At 39.8% G+C, this 19546-nt stretch overlaps 1 protein-coding gene across 2 annotated transcripts; it reads right to left on the reverse strand.

The window, feature by feature from the left end:
- Positions 1 to 25: 25 nt before the first annotated feature.
- On the reverse strand, positions 26 to 17213 carry mmel1 (membrane metallo-endopeptidase-like 1). Of its 2 annotated transcripts, none has more exons than XM_076884091.1 (24): positions 17045 to 17213; positions 12713 to 12889; positions 12301 to 12339; positions 11926 to 11985; positions 11634 to 11795; positions 11453 to 11533; positions 10934 to 11029; positions 10293 to 10411; positions 8866 to 8931; positions 8368 to 8502; positions 7981 to 8070; positions 5315 to 5451; positions 5122 to 5215; positions 4918 to 5046; positions 4245 to 4343; positions 4079 to 4162; positions 3903 to 4006; positions 3597 to 3655; positions 3326 to 3445; positions 3062 to 3195; positions 2870 to 2935; positions 2670 to 2765; positions 2121 to 2197; positions 26 to 736 (listed from the first exon to the last, which is right to left on the reverse strand). In XM_076884091.1, the coding sequence occupies exons 2-24, from the start codon at positions 12867 to 12869 to the stop codon at positions 637 to 639; spliced, it is 2304 nt and encodes a 767-aa protein (XP_076740206.1). In that variant the 5' UTR covers positions 12870 to 12889; positions 17045 to 17213; the 3' UTR covers positions 26 to 636. The 2 variants fall into 2 exon arrangements, with proteins under 2 accessions (XP_076740206.1, XP_004548648.1); XM_004548591.3 differs by having other exon boundaries at positions 12295 to 12339.
- Between the last annotated feature and the right edge of the window lie 2333 nt (positions 17214 to 19546).

Raw genomic sequence — 19546 nt, forward strand, 5'->3', positions numbered from 1 at the left:
GACCAAACTCTCAGAGTGTGACTAATTCTTTTGTAGCTTTGCATCAGCAAAGCCGTAAGTTCTCATTTATTTCATGCTCTTCAGCCAGAGTCAGATTTGCTCACCATTATTCCTTCTGAAGTGGCACGATGTCTTAAAAACAGTACATCAGATGAAAGGCTACACATTAAATTACAAAAATCCACTTAAGATTTATGAGAAGAATTTGTTCAACAAATGCTCGCTGGGCATTTAAAGTCAACCTCATTAAGCCTTTCAAAAAGTCTCATCTTTTCCATGTAGCCTTTCCATTCATGTGCCCCGATGTGGGACATTAAAAAAATACAAATAAAAACAAAACAAAAGGGAACAACTGACCTCCTCATCCACTGACAATAATTCAAACTTGATAAGATATTCAAGCAAGTTTCTCTTTTACAATCTGCGTGCTTTAAATTTAAGAACCTATGGAGTACTGAGGACGCCAGCTGTTTAAAAAACACCTACGGTACCATATATGCACGTGTCTGCGTCATCACTTGGCCCCAAACATACTGGAATAAGTCATGAGCAGGATATCTCTGTGGGTTTTAAAGTACAACTTATTCTTTTGATTTGACTTGCCCATGCTAAGAAAACCAACAAATCTCAGGAGTTCTACCAGACCCGACACTTCAGCTCAGGGTTCATTGGACTGCCTTTTTGGCACTGAAAGGCTTCTGAGAAAGCTTCAAAATTCTGGAGCGATCCAAGGACCCTGAGGACAAAAGAAAAGCAGAACATCAAGGATAATAAAAGCTAAAGTATGTTGATGGTGTTAGTTCAGTCTCCAAGTACTCATTTGGATCAACAAACTGAGCTACACTGCACCAGTACTTCACGGATATATCCTTTGTCATGACAAGTGGGAGTATCAGGCTTATATTTTCAGTATGGAGAATCTTTAAATTGAATAAAGCAAAGCAGAGCTGTTCAGCTGAGGAGTGCAGCTGCACTCAGACGGGAGGAAAGGTCATAAAAGGTCAGTCATAAAAGCACAACTATGAATTACAAAGTGCAAATAAGTGATAATTATACTCACAGTACCTCATTTTTTGAGCCACTTCCACACTTACCCGCAAGCTTTAACCATTTAACACCGAGTGTATCATGTTTAATACATTTTTGAGACTTCTACGTCATCAGTGTGGGCCCATGCTCAAAGCTGATTATGGAAAAACATTATGCTGACACTTGGAGTGGGTGGATGATTTGGTTGTGGTTTTTAACAGCTTAAATGTGTCTGAAAACTTCACGTGGGTATGTGCTGTACTTAAGAAGTCATGAGGGCTCATAACTGTTGGAAAGAATGACGTGCAATAAAAAAAAGCTTTGATCTACCCCTATGTACTGAGAGCATCTGTACGTCTGAGAACATTCATACTATTATGGTAAGGTAAAACTGTACATGCCTTAAGTGAATATACTAAAGTTATTGTGAATTTTAAAAATAGATGAAACTCAAAACACTTTATATATGTATAAGTATTTCATATAGTTTATGAAATTTCCCCTTGTGGGACTAATAAAGATATATCATATCATATAAATACATTAAATTTGTTTGATTTTATATAAAATAGCCCTGCTGAATGAATTTCCAGTGTTGTAAATGTATAAAATTTCCAACAAACATGCTCTAAAAAATGAAGGACTGCTGCTTGTAAAAAGTAGGGTTTTTTTCAGCATAGCTGCACCAACACTTTAATTTAGCAGCATTTATTTTGCATCCAAATCTTTATTTAGTCAGTAAGATTTCTTCATTGGGTCATTATATAAAACAAAACACGTAATATTAATTCTGTTTTATTCAGTTTCATTTTTCCTCTTTCTGCTTTTCAGAGCTACATTATCACGCACTATGTATATATACATATGTGTGTGTGTTTGTGTGTGTGTATTTTTTTCATATATACACATTTACTTCAGTGCTTTCTATAAAGATTTGATCCTAAAGTCCTTTTTCTCAGTGCAGAGAAATGACACTGCACAGATCTTACATTTGAGTGGAGAGGAAGGACTTAAGGGTACGTCTGAGGTTCTGACAAAAATAAAATGTTATTAGTGTACCTCTGAAATTATTCCATACTAAAGCTTCTTACCTGTATTCTAAAGGACTGTGTGAGTCAGTCTTAATGGACTGGCTGGCATACTCAGGCCGATAAGCACCACACCATACCTGGAAAAAAATAATGCATTAGTGCTTCGCTCGATTTTTTGCAGACTTTGATTACTGCACAGGCTTCTCTTTGTATTAAACCAACCAAATATACTTCTGAATACTTTGTGTATTTAAAGTATTAATATCCCACCTAATAAATCAACTCTCAGTTTTTATATGTCCATTTTTTTATCTCTTTATCTCAGTGAGGAGCAGATTTTTTTTAATTATTTGTACTGTTTTATTGTCAGTGACAGCTTTCTGCCTTTGCTTTATATACTGTGGCACCAAGATGCTCTTTACTTTGGCAGCTACTCTGCCACACAGCTGCGTGTGTTGCTCAACAGTGATTTGCTTTGGGATTGCTTCACCCTCTGAAGCCCTGAACCTCTCCTTCTGCTGCTCTGTTTACTTCACAGCGCAAAGTATCCACTGAAAGAAATGCTCCTTGTGAGCTTCGGGTTTTAGCTCATGTTCCCCCATTACTTACTTGGGCAAAGTTAAGAAAGAAAAGCTGCTTGTGATCCATGTCTAGACCAGGTAGACGAGGCTCTTCACCTTCCATCTCCACCCACTTAAGATAAGCCTGTAAACACACATCCCCACACAGAAAGTTTATTATAAGCCTTCTGGAGTTTGTCACTGCTGCTGAAATAGTAACATGTGGGTTTTGTGCGTCTAACATCCAACCTGGTATGCTTGACGAACCCCTCCATTGTCTGCAATATTCTCCCCCAAAGTGCTGATTCCACTGATCTGCAATCACACGGACAAAACCATTCACACACAGCAGTGTGAAAACACTCATTGTGGTGCTCGCTTAATAAACGGTATTACAGCCAAGACAAAACATGCTATTTCGTACGTGCTGCAACTGCTTACATTTTGTCCGCCTGCTAGCTTCCAGTTGAAGTTGCCATATTGTTGCACCATGCACTGCGACTGCTCTTTGAAGTGCTCAGCAGAGTAATTACTCCACCAGTTCAGCATATTACCATCTTGGTCAAAATTACGCCCTGCACGGAGACACTCATCATTGTCATTAGCTAGCAATAACAAATTTGAAATAAAAGGTTACTTAAAAACAAACTGCCTTCATCATTTCAGGTTCCTAAAAATATGACTTATCAGTCACCAGCATCTCACCGTTGTCATCAAATCCATGCGTGATCTCATGTCCGATAACCATCCCTATTCCGCCGAAGTTAAGAGCTTGGTGCTGATGCTTGCTAAAGAACGGCGGCTGCAGGATTCCTGCAGGGAACACTGGATGGATACAGGCAAAGAGGGAGTGAAATCACAAGTACTAGCAGTGCTGAACAGGCATGTGATTAGGAGGGAGAGTTACTATAAAAAACATCTTTAATGTGTCAGAGAGGCTGCCGTTGGCCTTGTGTGATTCTTGTAAAGCTCTTACCAATCTGATTTCTGTTGGGTGAGTAGAATGCATTAACCACAGCAGCACCAATGATCCACCTGAGGTGTGACAGGCTTTATTAAGGCACATTTATACTTAATACAGCAGCTGTACAGCTCATGCGCAGAGCTCATTTTGCACCATGAAAAATGAATTTTAACCTTCACTTTTAGTATCCTTTGAGTTATTTTAAAAGGACGTGGAGCAGCAGCAGTACATTCAGTGCACCCAGTACATTTTTAGATAGACAGAACTACATCTGTGTTTACTACATCTGAAACAGGACCAGTTGTATCAGTCACTTACAAGTCAGGATCCACAGGCTCTCTGAGCTTCTTCAGACTCTTGTGGGCTTCTGACTTGAGGTTCTCCAGGATGTTCTCAAAGTAGTGTTCTTCACTGAAATTTAGCTAAAAAGAGAAATGTGACACATCAATGATGAGAGAATCTTTAGAAAAACTAGAAACTAGGCTTTTACTTACATGGGCATACTCTTGGTCAAGCTTTTGGTTGCTCTCCTGCAGGATATGATCTGGATAGCCGATATGTTCCTTGATTGCCATGGCCTTGAAGTGATGCAGAGCAATCAGTATGATAATGCCAATCACCCTCTGAGGAAAGCAACAAAAACTTTTATTTATATTATACCTTTTCTCTCGCCTTCTCCTTTGAGGGAGTGTCCATCCAGCTTAACTCCTCCAGTGTTTCTACGTACGCTGCTTGGATCTTGCTGATGAGGTCACTCACCTGTGAACAAATGACAAAGACTGAGAATCTGAGTCCTGTACTAAAGGAGAAACTCAGAAAAAATATGCCAAAAAATATGTTTTGAGTTTACAAATAGGTCTGTCTAGTGTGATAAAAATGTTAAGCATGGCCTAATGGAAAGTCTCATCCTATTTGGCTTCCTAATTTTGTGGCACTGCAGCTCAAAAATACTGCTAAAAAAGTTCAAGCCTAGACCGTAGAGCAAATTATCCATGTCTTTATCTTTCCCTGCATTAACAATTGTAACCTGCACCCCCTTTTTATTTTTCTGTTTAAGTAAAGCTGCATTTAAGTAACTCAGCTGACTCAGCATGTATTAAAACCTGCGATAAATTCTAAATAAAGAAGGCAAGTTATCCCCATACTGTCTAATTCTTCCAAAGCATCAGTGCTAATAAATGATATGTACTTTTTTTTTTCCAATTTGGCGTTTGGATAAAAATGCTACAAATACGTAACAACGAAGCAGAATTTGTGTTTCACTTGAATTTAAACTCATTTTCAAACTTCTTTCTGCTGTGTTCGAAGCGGTTTCGGGGCCAAAAGCACTCACCATTCGTTTACTTTCTCCTGCAAAAGTCTCGCGCACGTACAGAGCTCCCACTGCGTTCTCCATGCTGCTTTGGACATAACGCACACATTCTCGCCACCAAGCATCCTCGACAGTGGTCCCATAGAGAGTCTAACCACACACAAATACAGTTATTTTGTCTTCAAATAAGCTGGCATTAGCATATGTTGTTCTGTTATGTCAAACCTTTCTGTATCGCGCTCTGGCATCTTTAAAGTGGCGGCTCAAGCTGTTAACTCTGTCAATGATGAGTTGCCAGGTGAGGTAGTTCTGCATAGTTCTGCAAAGATGAATAGTTTTTGTTAAGCTGTGTTGCAGTGTATATTTTCAGTTATAATATAATCTTTACAGACTCCTTGGATGACAGTCCAGGATTGACCTGATACTGTGTCTGGAGAGAACATCGTTCATCTTCTCAAGATAGGGAGAGCTATACACGACCACCTCCTCGTCCAACTGGACATCAATGGACACACTCGACAGCACACCTTGAATAAATCGTGTCCAGTTGAAACCCTGCAAGACAAATATATTATATTTTTAACATATTTAGTTTTATTTGTGTATAGTTATAATTTAATATGGTTACATGTTGTAGGCCTTCCAGCTCTCAGTTAATTTAGAGGGTGAGGGGTCACTCGTAGGTACAAACTTTAAATCTTTAAAGATTTTACATCTCATTGGATTCAACTAAGATGGTTTTCAACACCTCCTTTGTTTAAAATAAGGTTGAACAATGGCTGATAAACAGTATTTCTTAAAGAAACATGTTAATTACTTATTGATTTTTGCTTTTTGACCAAAGCCATACAAACACTGTGAATTAACTGCATTTATATGGTGCTTTTTACTGAAAGCACACACACACACACACACACACACACACACACACACACACACACACACACTGTGAAGGAAAGAACAGGAACTTTCCTGGGATTCAGTATCTCGCCTAAAGAGACAGGCGGATTTGAGGAGCCATGAATCAAACCACTGACTTTCCAATAAGTCAGTGTGCTCCTTTCTTATGTGAGTATTTGGGGGATGCTTATGAAATGTTCCTTTTTAACTGAATAACAACATTATTTTTTTCAGCCATTTTTTTGTAACGTTTCTTTTTTTTTTTTTTTTTTTGTTTATTTTATTTTCACTTACTGAATATGGGACAGACTTGACTGGGGGAAAGAAGGGGAGAAAGAAAGAGGGAAAGAGAAACAGCTGAGAAGAGGGACGGGGGAGAAGGGCAAAAACCAAAAACCAACAGAATGAGCAGAAAAAGAAAAAAAAAGAAGAAAAAAAGAAAAAAAAAAAGCATATATCAATCACCTGGGTTTTTGTAACGTTTCTAATTTCAGCTATCAAATATGGCCCCCGTGTCGGTCGGTGTCCAAAATAGCCACCATGCACAACAAGTTAAAGTGGTACCATCAATTACAATGTGCAAGGTGTAAACATTGTACAAGGCATCATTACTCACAAAAATAACACGGCAGATTTTGAACACTGGCCGCTTGTTGTGCACAGGATCCAAGAGATGTTTCCAAAGGTCTCTTTTTCTGTAAATACTTTCTTTGCAGCTACATAAGTATCACATGTAAGAGTCAAAAGCATTAACCTGAATAATTCTGAAGCAATGCTGCCTTATTAACCAGCAGTCTTGCGCTTGTTAACTGCCATATGGGCTTCTTGTTGCAGATTTTTGGAGAAATATTTTGCATTTTGGGAACTTTTTATGCAAAGCTGACCTAACTAGTTGCCGGTTATATCTTCATATTTCCTGTACAGGAAAAGGGTCATCGATCTTCTTCCTAACTCTTAATAATAAAAGGAATGAGGTGATTTTGCAAAATTTAAAACAAGGCATATAAATTGCATTTACATTTCAGAAACGGATGTTTTCTCATAAACAGTACATGGAGTCATGTGAAAAAGAAAGTTTTCACAGGGCTTTTTGCAGTCCTATAAACAGCTAACCACACCCCATGATTCAGTAGCGTGTACAATCGTTTTTAGCAACAATAACCTGAAGTAATATTTTCTGGATTTTATCTGTCTCTCACATAACTGCTGGGAAATTTTGACCCACTTTTCTTTACAACATTGCTTCAGTTTATTGAGGTTTGGAGGTAGTTGTTCATGTGCAAACACATCATTTCATTGGGGTTGAGGTCTGTACTTTGAGTCATTGCAACACTGTGATTTCTTTTCCATGTTCAGTTATTTTGCTGGGGATTTGCTGCTGTGTTTGGGATCGCTGTTCTGTTTCATGGCACAAAGCTTTAGCTTTCAGAAACTTGACACTACAATACTTTGGTGTTCAGTCAGCTCAGTGACCGCAAGGTATCCAGGACCTGTGGCTGCAGAACAAGCCCAAATCATCACCTCTGTGCTGACAGTTCGTATGAGGTGTTTGGCTTTTACCAAATGTGGTGGTTTGATCCCATCTGTCCATTGTTGCATTCTTGAAATTGGCCTTTGTCCATTCTGGACATTGTCTGAGAAGTCTTGTGGTTCGTTCAGATGCTGCTTTGCAAACCTAAGCTGTGCTATCATGCTCTTTTTAGAGAGAAAAAGGTTTTCTCTTGGCAACCCTTCCAAAGTCTTTTTGCTGATCTTACTATCACAGATTTTTAACATTTTACATGCTAACTGAGTCCTGGTAGTTATTATGAGGTCATCCATTTTTAGTGAAGTCCTATTCTGAAGCCTTAAACAGAGCATTTTGGGTGTCGACGTCTTGGTAAATTGGAGAGAAGAAGAGAGGAAGGGAACCTGAGTGGAATCTCACCCTAAAGCACACCCTGCTTTATCCCATTTTTAACTACAATGAGGCCCAAAATATTCAAAAAGTCAGGCTTTATAAAGTAAGGCATTAAAATTGTGAATGTGACCAAAGAGTCATCAGGAAAGGCTTTAGTGAGTTTATACATCATGCAAGCAGTACGATCATTTTCTTATAGACTTCAATGCAATCTGACTTTTTGTAACCAATCAGAGTGACCTGCCTGCACCTCAATAACAAAAATGAAGTGAAATAATTCTTACATTAAAGGTGTATGTGCTCTGCAGTTCACCAAGTGCCATCTTGTTGTAAAGAATGGTGACATCTTGGCGTTCCTCTGCTGGTGATGTAGCCTGTCAGGCAACAGGAAGGAAAAACAAAAAAATCTAAACTGATTTGTTTTTTTCTGTTATATAGTCACATTTTGCTATCCTTTCATCAGCAGAGTCTCATTTGTTATGCTCCTAGGAGGCATGAATTTGAAAAAAAGGATGGTTAAGAGCTTGGCTGATCTCCTGGTTCCAATATGTATTTGTCTGATTCTCTCATTTACTGGAAGCAGAGAGGAGGTGCTCATTTTTCATCTTGTCATTGTTAATTTTCCTGAACCTCGTTTCACAGTTCCATTTCCTGCTGCAGCTGGCACTCACATTGGCGATGTCTGTCTCCAGCTCCAGCACTTGCATCATTTCCTCCCACACTCGGTCGTCATCTTGAGTCAAATTCCTGTCCTCTCGGGTTATCTTTGCAATGGAAACCATGAAGTGTAGGTAGGCCTCTCGAACCTGTGGTATAGATTAAATAAAATTTTGAATATATTAATTTTATTTTAACAAAAGCTTAGAACGAATATTCTAAGTATTATATGAGTAAAAAACTGCAAAAGTGAAACTCAACAGCACATTTTTTCCCAAACCAAACTGGCTGTTATTCAAGATGAGATCTCACTATGAGCAGTTTTCATTGGACTGCAGGTTCCAGATACTAGCTTTTAATATTAATCCTTTTCACCTCCACTGAACTGTGATGGAGGCAGATATCTCATGCATTCATTTTTCAAAATCAAATACAAGAGAAGACATCCACAAAATTTCATGAAGATAACAGTATGTTTTTTATCAGGGTTTGAGTGAAATGTTGCGTATCACCTTTTTGTAGTTTCCATCATTGAAGTAATAGTCTCTAGATGGCATCCCAAGCCCGGGCTGGTCAATCTAAACAAAATATAAGAATAAGGACAGCAATTAAACACTTTTTCATACCAATAATCCATAAAATACTTGCAGAGATGTGTTTGTAACAGAATGATAATCAAAAATCCGCATGCTAAACTCAATTATCTGTCTGACTGTCAGATCTGAAGACGTTTCAGAGTTCAAGATATTAAGTCTCTCACTGGGATTGACCAGAGCAGACAGAATTAGAAATGAGTACATCAAAGTGATGGCTCAGGCTGAGTGGTTTGGAAACAAAAGTATGCTGGACAAAAGATGTCAGATATAAAGCTGCCAGGCAGAAGGATAAGAGAATGACCACAAAGAAGATTTGTGGATGTAGTAGGAGATGCAGAGGATTGATGTAACGGAGGAAGATGTTAGAGATAGGGTGATCTGCTGCAGGGCCGTGCGGAGAGGTTTAAAGGGGCGGGTGCTCAAAGTTAAAAAGGGGCACATTGAGCCAGTCTGAATAACAACAACACACATTCATCAAGAATCTAATATGGGAAGGGAAGGGCTGTGTTGATCTGAGACTGTAGACATTAAAAAGTCCATAGGAGAGATGGTAGCTGATTAAATGTCATGAGATAATAACAAAATGCAAAGATTGGTGACAGCACTTGGAACCATATTATTGTTGAGGGGCACAGACAGGACTCCGCACGCACACACACATAAAAAATAATAATAACAACTTTTTTTGAAAAGTTGCCTCAACAAAAGGGCACTTTGGGCACCCATCAGGACAGGGGAGGGTGCTCAAGCCCCTCTAGCCCCCCCCCCCCCGCACGTGCCTGATGCTGTGGTGACGCCTAGAAAGACCAGCTGAACGAAGAAGAGAGAGGTCTGTCTAATTTATTGGGTACCATTAATTTCATAGCAATCCATGAGCAATGAGCTGTTGAGATGTTTTAATTTTAAGTGAAAGGATGGACTGACTGACAGAACAGTGCTGCCATTCTTCTGAACAATGCTCTCTAATGTCTCTGTAAACACTGAAACACATTAATGGGACACACTGTTGGACTGGGAGACATGTGTCTTCATTACGATGAGTGAGTGATACACTGTCCTTCGGTGCAGAGCACTAAATCCTGCTGAAAACCTACCCCTGTTGGAGTACCATTTGCCAAAAAGTGGCCAGTCAATTCAGAATGTTATTCATCCTTCTTAAGAAAAGAAACCAGACAAATGTCTGAGTACGTGTGATTAGGATTGAGTCAATGAAGGAAGTTGGACAGATTGTTCATTTCATTAGTTTACGGACCTTGTTGACAACAGCAAATGTCAGGTTTATCTGTAGTAGTTGTATAGCAGCTGTCATGTACTAATTGTGCCCAGACAAAATGTTTTCTCACATAGATAATATGGCGCTGAGAGTCCCGGTCGTCCGTCCACACATACATGTCCAGCACAACCTTCTTGTGGAAATGAGCAGTAAGTGTTGCCAGTGTGTCCTCAAAGCTCCAGGCTTCCTCTGCAAAATAAAAAAGAGAAATTTGTACTCAGTTTAAGAACATTTATCTAGCTGTAAGGAGCTATTCAGCATACCTGGCTGCAGAAATCTCTATGCCTCTGCTGCACATTTTCTGGGCTCGCTTTGTAAATCGGTGTGCGCAGATGCAGCTATGCGTGGCTAATTCTGTTTGAGCCACCATCCATGATTACATTTAATTAAAGTGGCAAGAGCCAGGAGCACGAGGAAGAGGGGACTATTTAAAGCATCCTTCACAGTCCTGATTGAGGACTTGCTCTTCTGCCCACGCATCACTCTCCCAAACCCCACACCTGACTGCTCGACTGAAAAGCCTCGACCGGCCTCTTGATCCCACCAACAAAGCTTATACGCAGCTATTCACTGAGAGCAAATATAGCTGCACAGGCTCTGCGTGATGTTTTTGAGAAAGAACAGCACTTGTTTGTGTGCCGGTGTTACATGTGCACACGTGCTTGTTTGTATAGAACAGGCAGGAGGCATTAATCAGAGTGTGATTTGTACCTGTGGTGGTGTTCCAGTCCTCTGACGCCACAGGCCAGTCACCGATACTCTCAATGAGCTTCAGGAGGGGCTGCGAGTCACGCTGCTCTATGAGGCCTGCAGGGAAAAAAGAACAATCTCAGTTGTAGAACATAACAGGAACATTATGGTCTCACTACTAAAAGAAATTGCGCCATGTTGAGTTCAGACCAGCAGCAGGCACCTACACTGCTCTGAGATACAAAGCTATTTATTCACTGACTCAAAAGGCAAGTTTTCTTAAATAAATTTCCCAGTGACTCTAACAGGTTACTCTAGCAAACGATTTTATGCAATTTAGCCAGGCCCAGGTTGCATAGCAGAAATTACTGGTATGCACAGCTGGTAAGTATTAAATATTAAGGTCTTAAAAAGTCTTCAGTTCAAGCTGGGGAACCCTGCTGATACCCCGGCTGTGGAAGGCTGACTGATATAATAAACAGCAAACAGTTTTTTGTCAGTGTATCTTGTGCTCTCTTGCCCCTTTGTAGACAGCCTTACTTTCATTCATGCAGGAGCTGTAAAGGATTTTGGCCTTCTTGATGGCATCTCTGTCCTCTTCACTGACTGTCTCGAGAACACCTGCAACAACCAAACACAAACAAACATTTTCTGTCTGAAAATGTCTCACCGAAATACTGCAGCCCACACTGACCCACACTGAAGATTTCACCCAGCTGACCTTTGAGGACAATCTCCAGCTTGTCTCGCAGAATGTCAAAGACGCTGTGACGGGAACTGGTCTCCGGAATAACATGTCGCTCCAGCCAACCCCCACAGGCATACTGGTAAAAGTTATCACAAGGCTTCACGGACTCATCCATGTTTTGCAAGAGCCGGGCAGCTTTAAGATGTCGGCGAGGAAAGAGAGACGTAAGAACAGTGCGGTGAAAATCTCACAAGGCAACTGAGGGAGGATGATAGTTTCAAAATTGTAAGAGCAGGAGAAAAAAAAGAAAAAGCAGATTTCTCACCTGCGGTAACACAGTCTGCAGTTGTACACACATTGCTGGGGTTGGAGCGTAACAGCTGGCCTGGAAAAATCAGTGCGAACAATTACGAGAGAACTCTTTGACAAACTGTGCCCCAGCTGAGAGGGAGGATGTTGTTGTGTGAAGTTCAGACCCAATTTTAAGTAGCCTAGATCTGTAGTCTGTGCGAGAGAGGAAATGCCTGTGTCAGCAGTGACTGTGTTCTTTCACTTTTGTGTGGCTCTGCTGATCAGGCAGTAAAAGGAATTACAGTATTACAGTGTCTTTCAGAGGTGCAGGCTCAAATATGACACATGCCACCCCGCTCATCCCGCAGTGTATTCTGTGTTGAGCTTAGAAGATTATACTTACCCTCACCTGTTGAGCTCCTGGACGCGCTCGGCCTGCTTGATTGTTCTGAGTCGGATGCAAGAAAAACGATCAAAACATCAGACAAACTCTGCAATCATTTATCATGACTTTAATAACTGGGTTGAGTGGGTTGAATTATATTTTTAAACAAAAGGCCATCAGACAGAAGCCAGTTGCATTTTCCAACTTAATGTTTAAATTTTTGTGAGTGACATTAAACATTAAACTTTCTACCAAGGATATCTAAAAACATACACACATTATTATTGCATAAAGATGACCATTTTAAAAAATACTTCCAGGATTATTTCATGTGTCAGTTTTGCCTTGATGTTACAAACAAACAGAGTAGGGAGACACATGCCATTACTACTGTAATATCTGGATTTTTCCACGGTTATCGTAGCAGAGCATTTACCTTTCATAGCTGATGTGTAGAGGACTACAAGCCCGGCCAAGGCACAGCTGACTAACAGGAGCAGCACAGACAGACCGATTTCCGCAACAGTCCAGCGACGCTTTCCGGGTTTACTTGATTTCTCCATGATATCCATTTGGCTTTCGGATTTTCCCATATTCCTCCTAACTGCCGGCTCTGTAGGAAAGACACCGTTGGAGTGTGGGATGGTCCAGGCACAGAGCTACCGCCGTGTGTTTTTGCGTGTGTATGTGTGTGTGGGCTGTGCAGTGATCCATCGGTAAACTGTGCCAGCTGACCTGCAGTGAGTGAGCTTCAACTGCCGAACACCTACAACAACTTCACTGACATGAGTTTCACTGACAGTGAAACTGTTGGTCTTGATGCACGATGCGATTTATTTTTCTTTTCTAAAGTGACATAAAATGTTTTAGCTCAGGTTTTTTTCTGTAGTCTTTCATTAAGACTTCTGAACCTGTTCAATCCACAAATAAGGTTTTGAGATTTTCTTTACACAGCTTAACAATATATTATAAACTTAATAAAATCCAAGTAGCTGGAGAGGTTAAAGTGCCTTCAATCTTTTTATTTTATTAGAGGAGGAGGAATGCTGAATTATAAATATGGAGAAATATAAATATGGAGAAATTACTCTGCTGTTAATATTTAAACTGAAAAGGTCACCATGTGGGTAATGAGTCTTCATCGTGCAGACGGATGGGGGGAGATGAAAAGTTTTGGTGTGATTTAAGAGACAGTAACTATGAAAGAAATGTCAAAATTATGTTTCCATTTTGGGTACTTTAACCCCCCCCCCCCCAGTGAAACTGGTGGATATCTTTATCTCTTAAGTCCTTCAGAAAAAAGTCGGCGGCACAGTCCAAAACAGTAGGTGCTTCAGTTTAAGCAACCATGTGCCAAAATGGAGAGGAACCACAGGCATAGGTCAAACATTGTTGCTATAAAAAATGAACAGACAGATACGAGAACTGTGCTCGAGGCATCTTGGCCTTCCAGTAGAGCCAAACGTTTACCTGGACACCTTAGATACACAGGTGTAAATGATTATGTGTCTCAGCTGTCCACTTGTGGGCCCATCACCTTCGACACATTTTAAGGCCAAGTGTGAGGGTCAAAGACTTTTTTGTAGAAGCCGTGTGGATGTGTTGTTGTTTTGGATTACACAATGGATTTCTGTAGCTTTAATATGTCAGCGGGAATGTTTGGTTGTTAAATATTTTTCTATAATCCTGATGATTCTACAGAGGTTGGTCTACATGGTTTAATACTTTTACTATATTCAGCATATTTTGTACTGTGTAGAAGATCATTTCACCGGTGCACCCTTATCGCTAAGGTCCATATGTTATTAATCTGGCAAGAAAAGAGTCACTGTGCATCGAATGCGACGCTCAAGCTGACAACAATTTAACAAACAGTTGAACATTAAACTTGCCTACTCTGTTCATTGTTTTTTTTTAAATGCAAGTATTTGGTCCCACCTTACAGCCCCACACACATGCACACTGAGCCATGCTTTACTTCAAGGGAGCTAATTTCTATGCACAATAATTATGCATTTGTGAGCACAATATTGCAAATGAGCATTTGTGCAATGGACAAAACAACAATCACCCGTGGCTTTCAGCAGCATTGCTTTGCATCTATTCACTCTGCAGCACCTGTTTCTTCCATAACCATTCCCATTGCCCTATCATTAGGCCTGACAGGGACGGGCTGTAAATCAGAGGTTCACACTGCTGTGGCCCATTAGCCCTTCCTGATGAATACTCATGGGCACATATCTGGCTCTATAGTGATGAAGAGCAGGCAGGGGCTTGTTAAAGCTTCACTACCAGCCGCAGACTGTATCAGCATCACACCGCATAGAAACACCCTCTGAGGCTCAATCCTGACAAAGCGTTAAAGACCGACCTCATATTGTAGAAAACTGTTCAGGAATAATGTTCAGTCTGTTGTGACGACACAAGATTTACTGCTCACTACAGGGACTTATTTACATATTTCAAATGTTCTCAGACAGTCTCACTGAATATTAAATCCAATGTTCATTTCCAACTAATGCAAAACTGAGTTGGCATAAAGAAATGGACAATAAAGAAGCAAAATTCATTATTCTTTACAGACTCCTTTTCTAATAAGACAAGAAACCTTTAAAACCATCATGTATTATTTTTGACTGGTCATTTTAGGAAAAGCTGGTTAAAAGTTGAACACAAGGATGTCACTTTTAATTTGTACTTCACGCCATTACGGAAACTGAGATATTTATCAGTGCTGATTTGTTTGAATTAGTGCATTTGAGATTTAAAATTTTATCTTATAGATGAACAACAAGCAGATGAGTGTGCGCAAGCGCATGTGCTTCACATGCACTAAAATTAAATCAGTGTTGATTCACTCAGCATCTGAACCGTGCTCTGCCAAGATGTAGCCTTCTGAAGACACCTGTAATTGGCAAGCGTTTCCTATTATAAATTCGATTTTCTAAATCCTATAACCAGACCCTAGAGGAGGTTCAGGAGTCCAATTCCTTCTCAGACCACTTTCTTTATCATGTGGGAAAAAGTTGTCGTTTATTTTTATGTCCAGTGAAGCCAAAAACATATTGCCTACCTCCGGCTTCCATCTTTATTCCTCAACATGACCAAGCAGATGGTTAGGACAGGCTCTTTGTAGCCTGAGAGACACAACTCGGGATAAAAGAGGACCGAAAACACTCATCATTGTCAGTCCAGCGTATTGATTTATCTTCATTTTACCAACTATAAAGCTGGCAACACTTTTAAGAGACGGCATGGGCACCATGCTTGAGGTTTTCAGATGTTCAGCAGATTGAAAAAAGACATGTTAAACACATGCTTTCAAAGTGAGATGAATCAGCATTGTCACTGACTCAATCACGAGCTTTTAGCAGTGGAGGACAACTTGCGTCAGCTGTAGCTGAGATCCACGGAGTTTTACTTGCTTTTTAAAAGAAAGGCAAAAAAAACACAGAAGTAAAATGGGTGCTGAAATTTAGGTGGCTGCTGAGTTGGTAACCTTGATAACCTTTACTGAAGTAGGGCTCAAATAGACATAAGCGAGCAAAGACAAAAATTTTAATCAGCCAAGAGAGTAAATATTTCCAACTCTATCATCAAGATCACTGATCGAGATCGTTTCCTTCTCTCGTTGTTGGTTCAAATTACTTTGTTTAGCTGAGTTCAAAGGCTCACATGGCTACCTGGCCGGTAATCATATTGCTACTCATAACACTGTGAGATTACTGTGCTCAATGTAGCATAACGCTAAGCCTTTATAAGCACCATTTAAAGGACTCACAGCTCTGAAACTCCCTAACTGCAGCAGGCTTGTCACATTTTCAATATTCCTGAGTCCATCACAGTCTGTCAGTAAGCTTTTAGCAAGGCAGAGTAACACTGTCTGTCACAGCTGAGATGGCATTTCTATTTCTAGGCTCCTTTGTTTGATCAGTTAAAAACCATGCTGAAATTACGATATCATATTTGAAGATATTTGGCCAAAGAGGGTAGGAGAATAGACAAGAGCGAAGAGAATAAATGGTATAGCTTATTTAAAATATATTTAAAATGACAAATTACAAGTGCAAACAACTTCTACAGGCTATTTTGTTAATTCTACACATTCATATAAAAAGATATGGGAGAACCAACAGAGATTAATGTGTTTAAGTTAGTGGTACACTCTGTCAACAGTGAGATGAGCATTTAAGCGAAAACCAATTCATTTGTTGAGTGACATTGCAGATCAAAAGTTAAAATTCTGCTAAACACTTTCAGATTGATTTTAACTCATTTCCAAAGGTATTCACGGCAGCTTTGACATTAAAAGCTAGAAAACAATAAAACCCAAAAGTATCAAATACAATCTAACAGTCAGAGATTCAGGGTCTCCAAAATAAGAGCCTTTCTCTGTAAGTGGGATCAATCTGTGCTAAAGGTCTTATGGAGTCTTTGTTTTAGGCACGTTAATATTATATGCGGCTTTGTTCAGTGACTGGTACTGTTTTGTACAAACAAAACAAGGATTATCAGGTCAGCCAGCGATCTGCACACTTTCATAGGCGTTCATTCTCATTCCCTTATTTTGCCCTAAACTTTGTGACGGTGCCATCTACGTTTTCCCCACAGCAATGTCTTAACAGCTTAGTGTTTTGAATCTGTCCTGGGACCACTCTGCTGCTGACCTGATGCCTGAAGGCTGCAGCTTCACAGGGTAACTTTAACCACTTTCACTTTGGCACTTGACAGCAAACAGGAATGCAATCTAGAGGATCCGGAGGCTTACCTTTGTATATGGATGGCAGAAGTCCCTGAGCCGTTCCCCCACAGCGTGCTAATATCTCAAACACCCCTGCTGAGCATCCACTCAGAGCTGGTGTGTAGAGAAATGAGTCTGTGCTGCGGGTTGAAGGAGACGTTATCCAGTTCAGTGTGCTGCTCAGGGAATGAGTGAGGCAGCCGAGAGGGAGGGAGAATAAAAGAAGGAGAGGATAGAGGGAGGGAGAAAGAGGAGGCAGATGGGAGGTGATAGTACTAGATTGTTTTTGATTGCATGACTGTGATAAGAAAAAAAAACGCACATCAGGAACAAGTGTGTAGCTGAGGTGTGTAGCTGAGGGGTCAAAAGGATATTGGTTGTGTTACAGTGAGCATCAATTTCTTTTTCTCACTGTGGAGTGTGCCCAGCTGCTGAGCGGAAAGACCAGAAAAATCTGGAAAGCTCTCAGAGAGATAAGACAAACACGTCTTCAAAGCCCTCTGCTAACAAATAATCCGGCATACACCGTGTGTTTAAACCTATTTTAGCTGTTTTGTTCTCATCCCAGCAGCCACAAACATATGGATCTATACTACTCCAGTCATCATCACTACAAGCACCACTCACCGCTGATCCTCCTGTCACCCCTCTCTCCCCTAGTGTCCAGGAAAACTTAACTCCAGGGAGCTCTTAGATGCCTATGGAGAGCCTGATGGGGATACCTGGCCTGGTATCAAATCTAAATGGCATGGCGCCTGGGCTCATTATCAGCCTGATTAACCACACTAATAAGCTGATAATAAAGAGAAAGTAATGTGTTTGGCTGATGATCATAGACTCCCAGTCAGGTGTTGTTGCTACCCAAGAAATTGACAACAAATTTAAGGATCTTGATCAAAACTAAAAAATATAAAAATAAAGAGCACGTGTTGTTGAAAATGCACTCGTGTGTTTATTACTCACATGCAGCATCATTTACATTTAGAAAAAGGAATTGTGGAGAGATGTTTACAAGTGCAAAGCTGCAGTCATTTAGCATGACTGATGGAGTGAAACGCAGCAGGGAGTGGAGATTTGAAACTGAGTTAATAATTTATTCATAGATTTTATTTAGCAGGAGAATGTTTCCTCTCCTATAATGTTTCTGCAAGACTGCAATCAATTTATTTCAGTGTTGATCCTGAATTTGGTCATCAGTCCACTGATTTCACTGATTTCATGTAATTAAGGCTTACAGTGATAGGAAATGATCAGACTAACTTTAATAACTACTAAAAAGTAGAATAACTTGTTACAATTAAAAAAAAGAAAACTACACATGGATTTTAAACACAGTTTGAAACATATTCCCAAGACATCATCATTATTATTTATTAATACTTTAATGTCGGCTCTACAGAGAGATGTGTTTTATTGCATGGTCCAAGTGTAATTCCTGCAGGGGAGGTGCTGAGATGTATTTCTTACTCACAGAAACAGGAACATGCAATCAGGCATAAAAGTGTTAGGTCATCGCTCTCTGCTTCTGAACTATGAAGTCATCCCACAAGGACCGAGCTAAATACACACAAAAGCAGAGGACTTGCACAGATGCTCATTTAAGTGTTACAAAGAGCTGTGAAATTACTTTTTAGGCAATAAAAATGTTGCTGCTTTAAAAGAAAGGACTTCTATTTTTCAACATATACGAGCTTTAATTCGGAGTAGGCAAACAAAAAGCTTTGGTTAATTTGGTTGACCTTTCTTTTTTCTTTTTTTCTTTTTTCTATTTTGCCACAATTCAAACAAGCTGCTCTGCTCGCATCAAGTCTTTACTTTTTTCAACGTACTTTTTACAATTCCAAGTATTGCATGTCATATACTGAAGTGCAGAGTTTACCTGCGGTTTTGCAAGAGTCTTATAGCGTTTAAGTAGGCAACCTGAAATTAGATTATCGGAGATTTATTTGCTGTAAGACCGTTTGTTCTCGCGCAGGCCATAAACAAATACTGGACTGTCTTGGTGATTAGTGGATCTGAAAAACAAGCTTGAAAGCTTTTTAATTAGGCTATTGTTGATGAATGCTACTGTACGTATTTGATGGAGAAGGCTGATCTACTTTGCTAAAAAGCTTTTGCCAGAAAATGGAATGTGTGCTCAGAAACTCTCAGAGTGAGGTTAGAAGGATGTTGTTGTTGTGGGAAGACAGTTTGTATATTTAAACCCCGTAACTAAGAATGATAACAGATTATGTGTTATGCAATTTGGAAAAAATAGAAATTTTATTTAATTTTTTTCATTAGACTAAGTAGATAAGAAAACAGCATGTTCTAACTGTAAACGCCTTAATTAATAAACATTTAAAAAACAGTTTTTCATTTCTGCTCATTACAGTTTTGCCTATTTTAGAGCTTGGTGCACGACAATAGCAGCAATCATGGCTTTACATTCTCATCTCCCTATTAATTACATCCTGTGGGTTGTTGGATTAGGCCTGCAGTCAGCGTAAGCTTAAAAAGCTCAGAATATTTCAACTCCAACAATTAAAA

The sequence above is a fragment of the Maylandia zebra genome, linkage group LG5 (genome assembly GCF_041146795.1).
Source record: "Maylandia zebra isolate NMK-2024a linkage group LG5, Mzebra_GT3a, whole genome shotgun sequence".
In the NCBI taxonomy this organism is placed as follows: Eukaryota; Metazoa; Chordata; class Actinopteri; order Cichliformes; family Cichlidae; genus Maylandia; species Maylandia zebra.

Excerpts from the sequence above, each read along its gene's own strand:
- mmel1 (XM_004548591.3), bottom strand. The coding sequence starts at position 12,869 with ATGGGAAAATCCGAAAGCCAAATGGATATCATGGAGAAATCAAGTAAA. Across the intron at positions 12,340-12,712 it reads CTACACATCAGCTATGAAAG|AACAATCAAGCAGGCCGAGC; the intron begins GTAAATGCTCTG and ends CATCCGACTCAG. Across the intron at positions 3,196-3,325 it reads GCATGGATTTGATGACAACG|GGCGTAATTTTGACCAAGAT; the intron begins GTGAGATGCTGG and ends GTCTCCGTGCAG.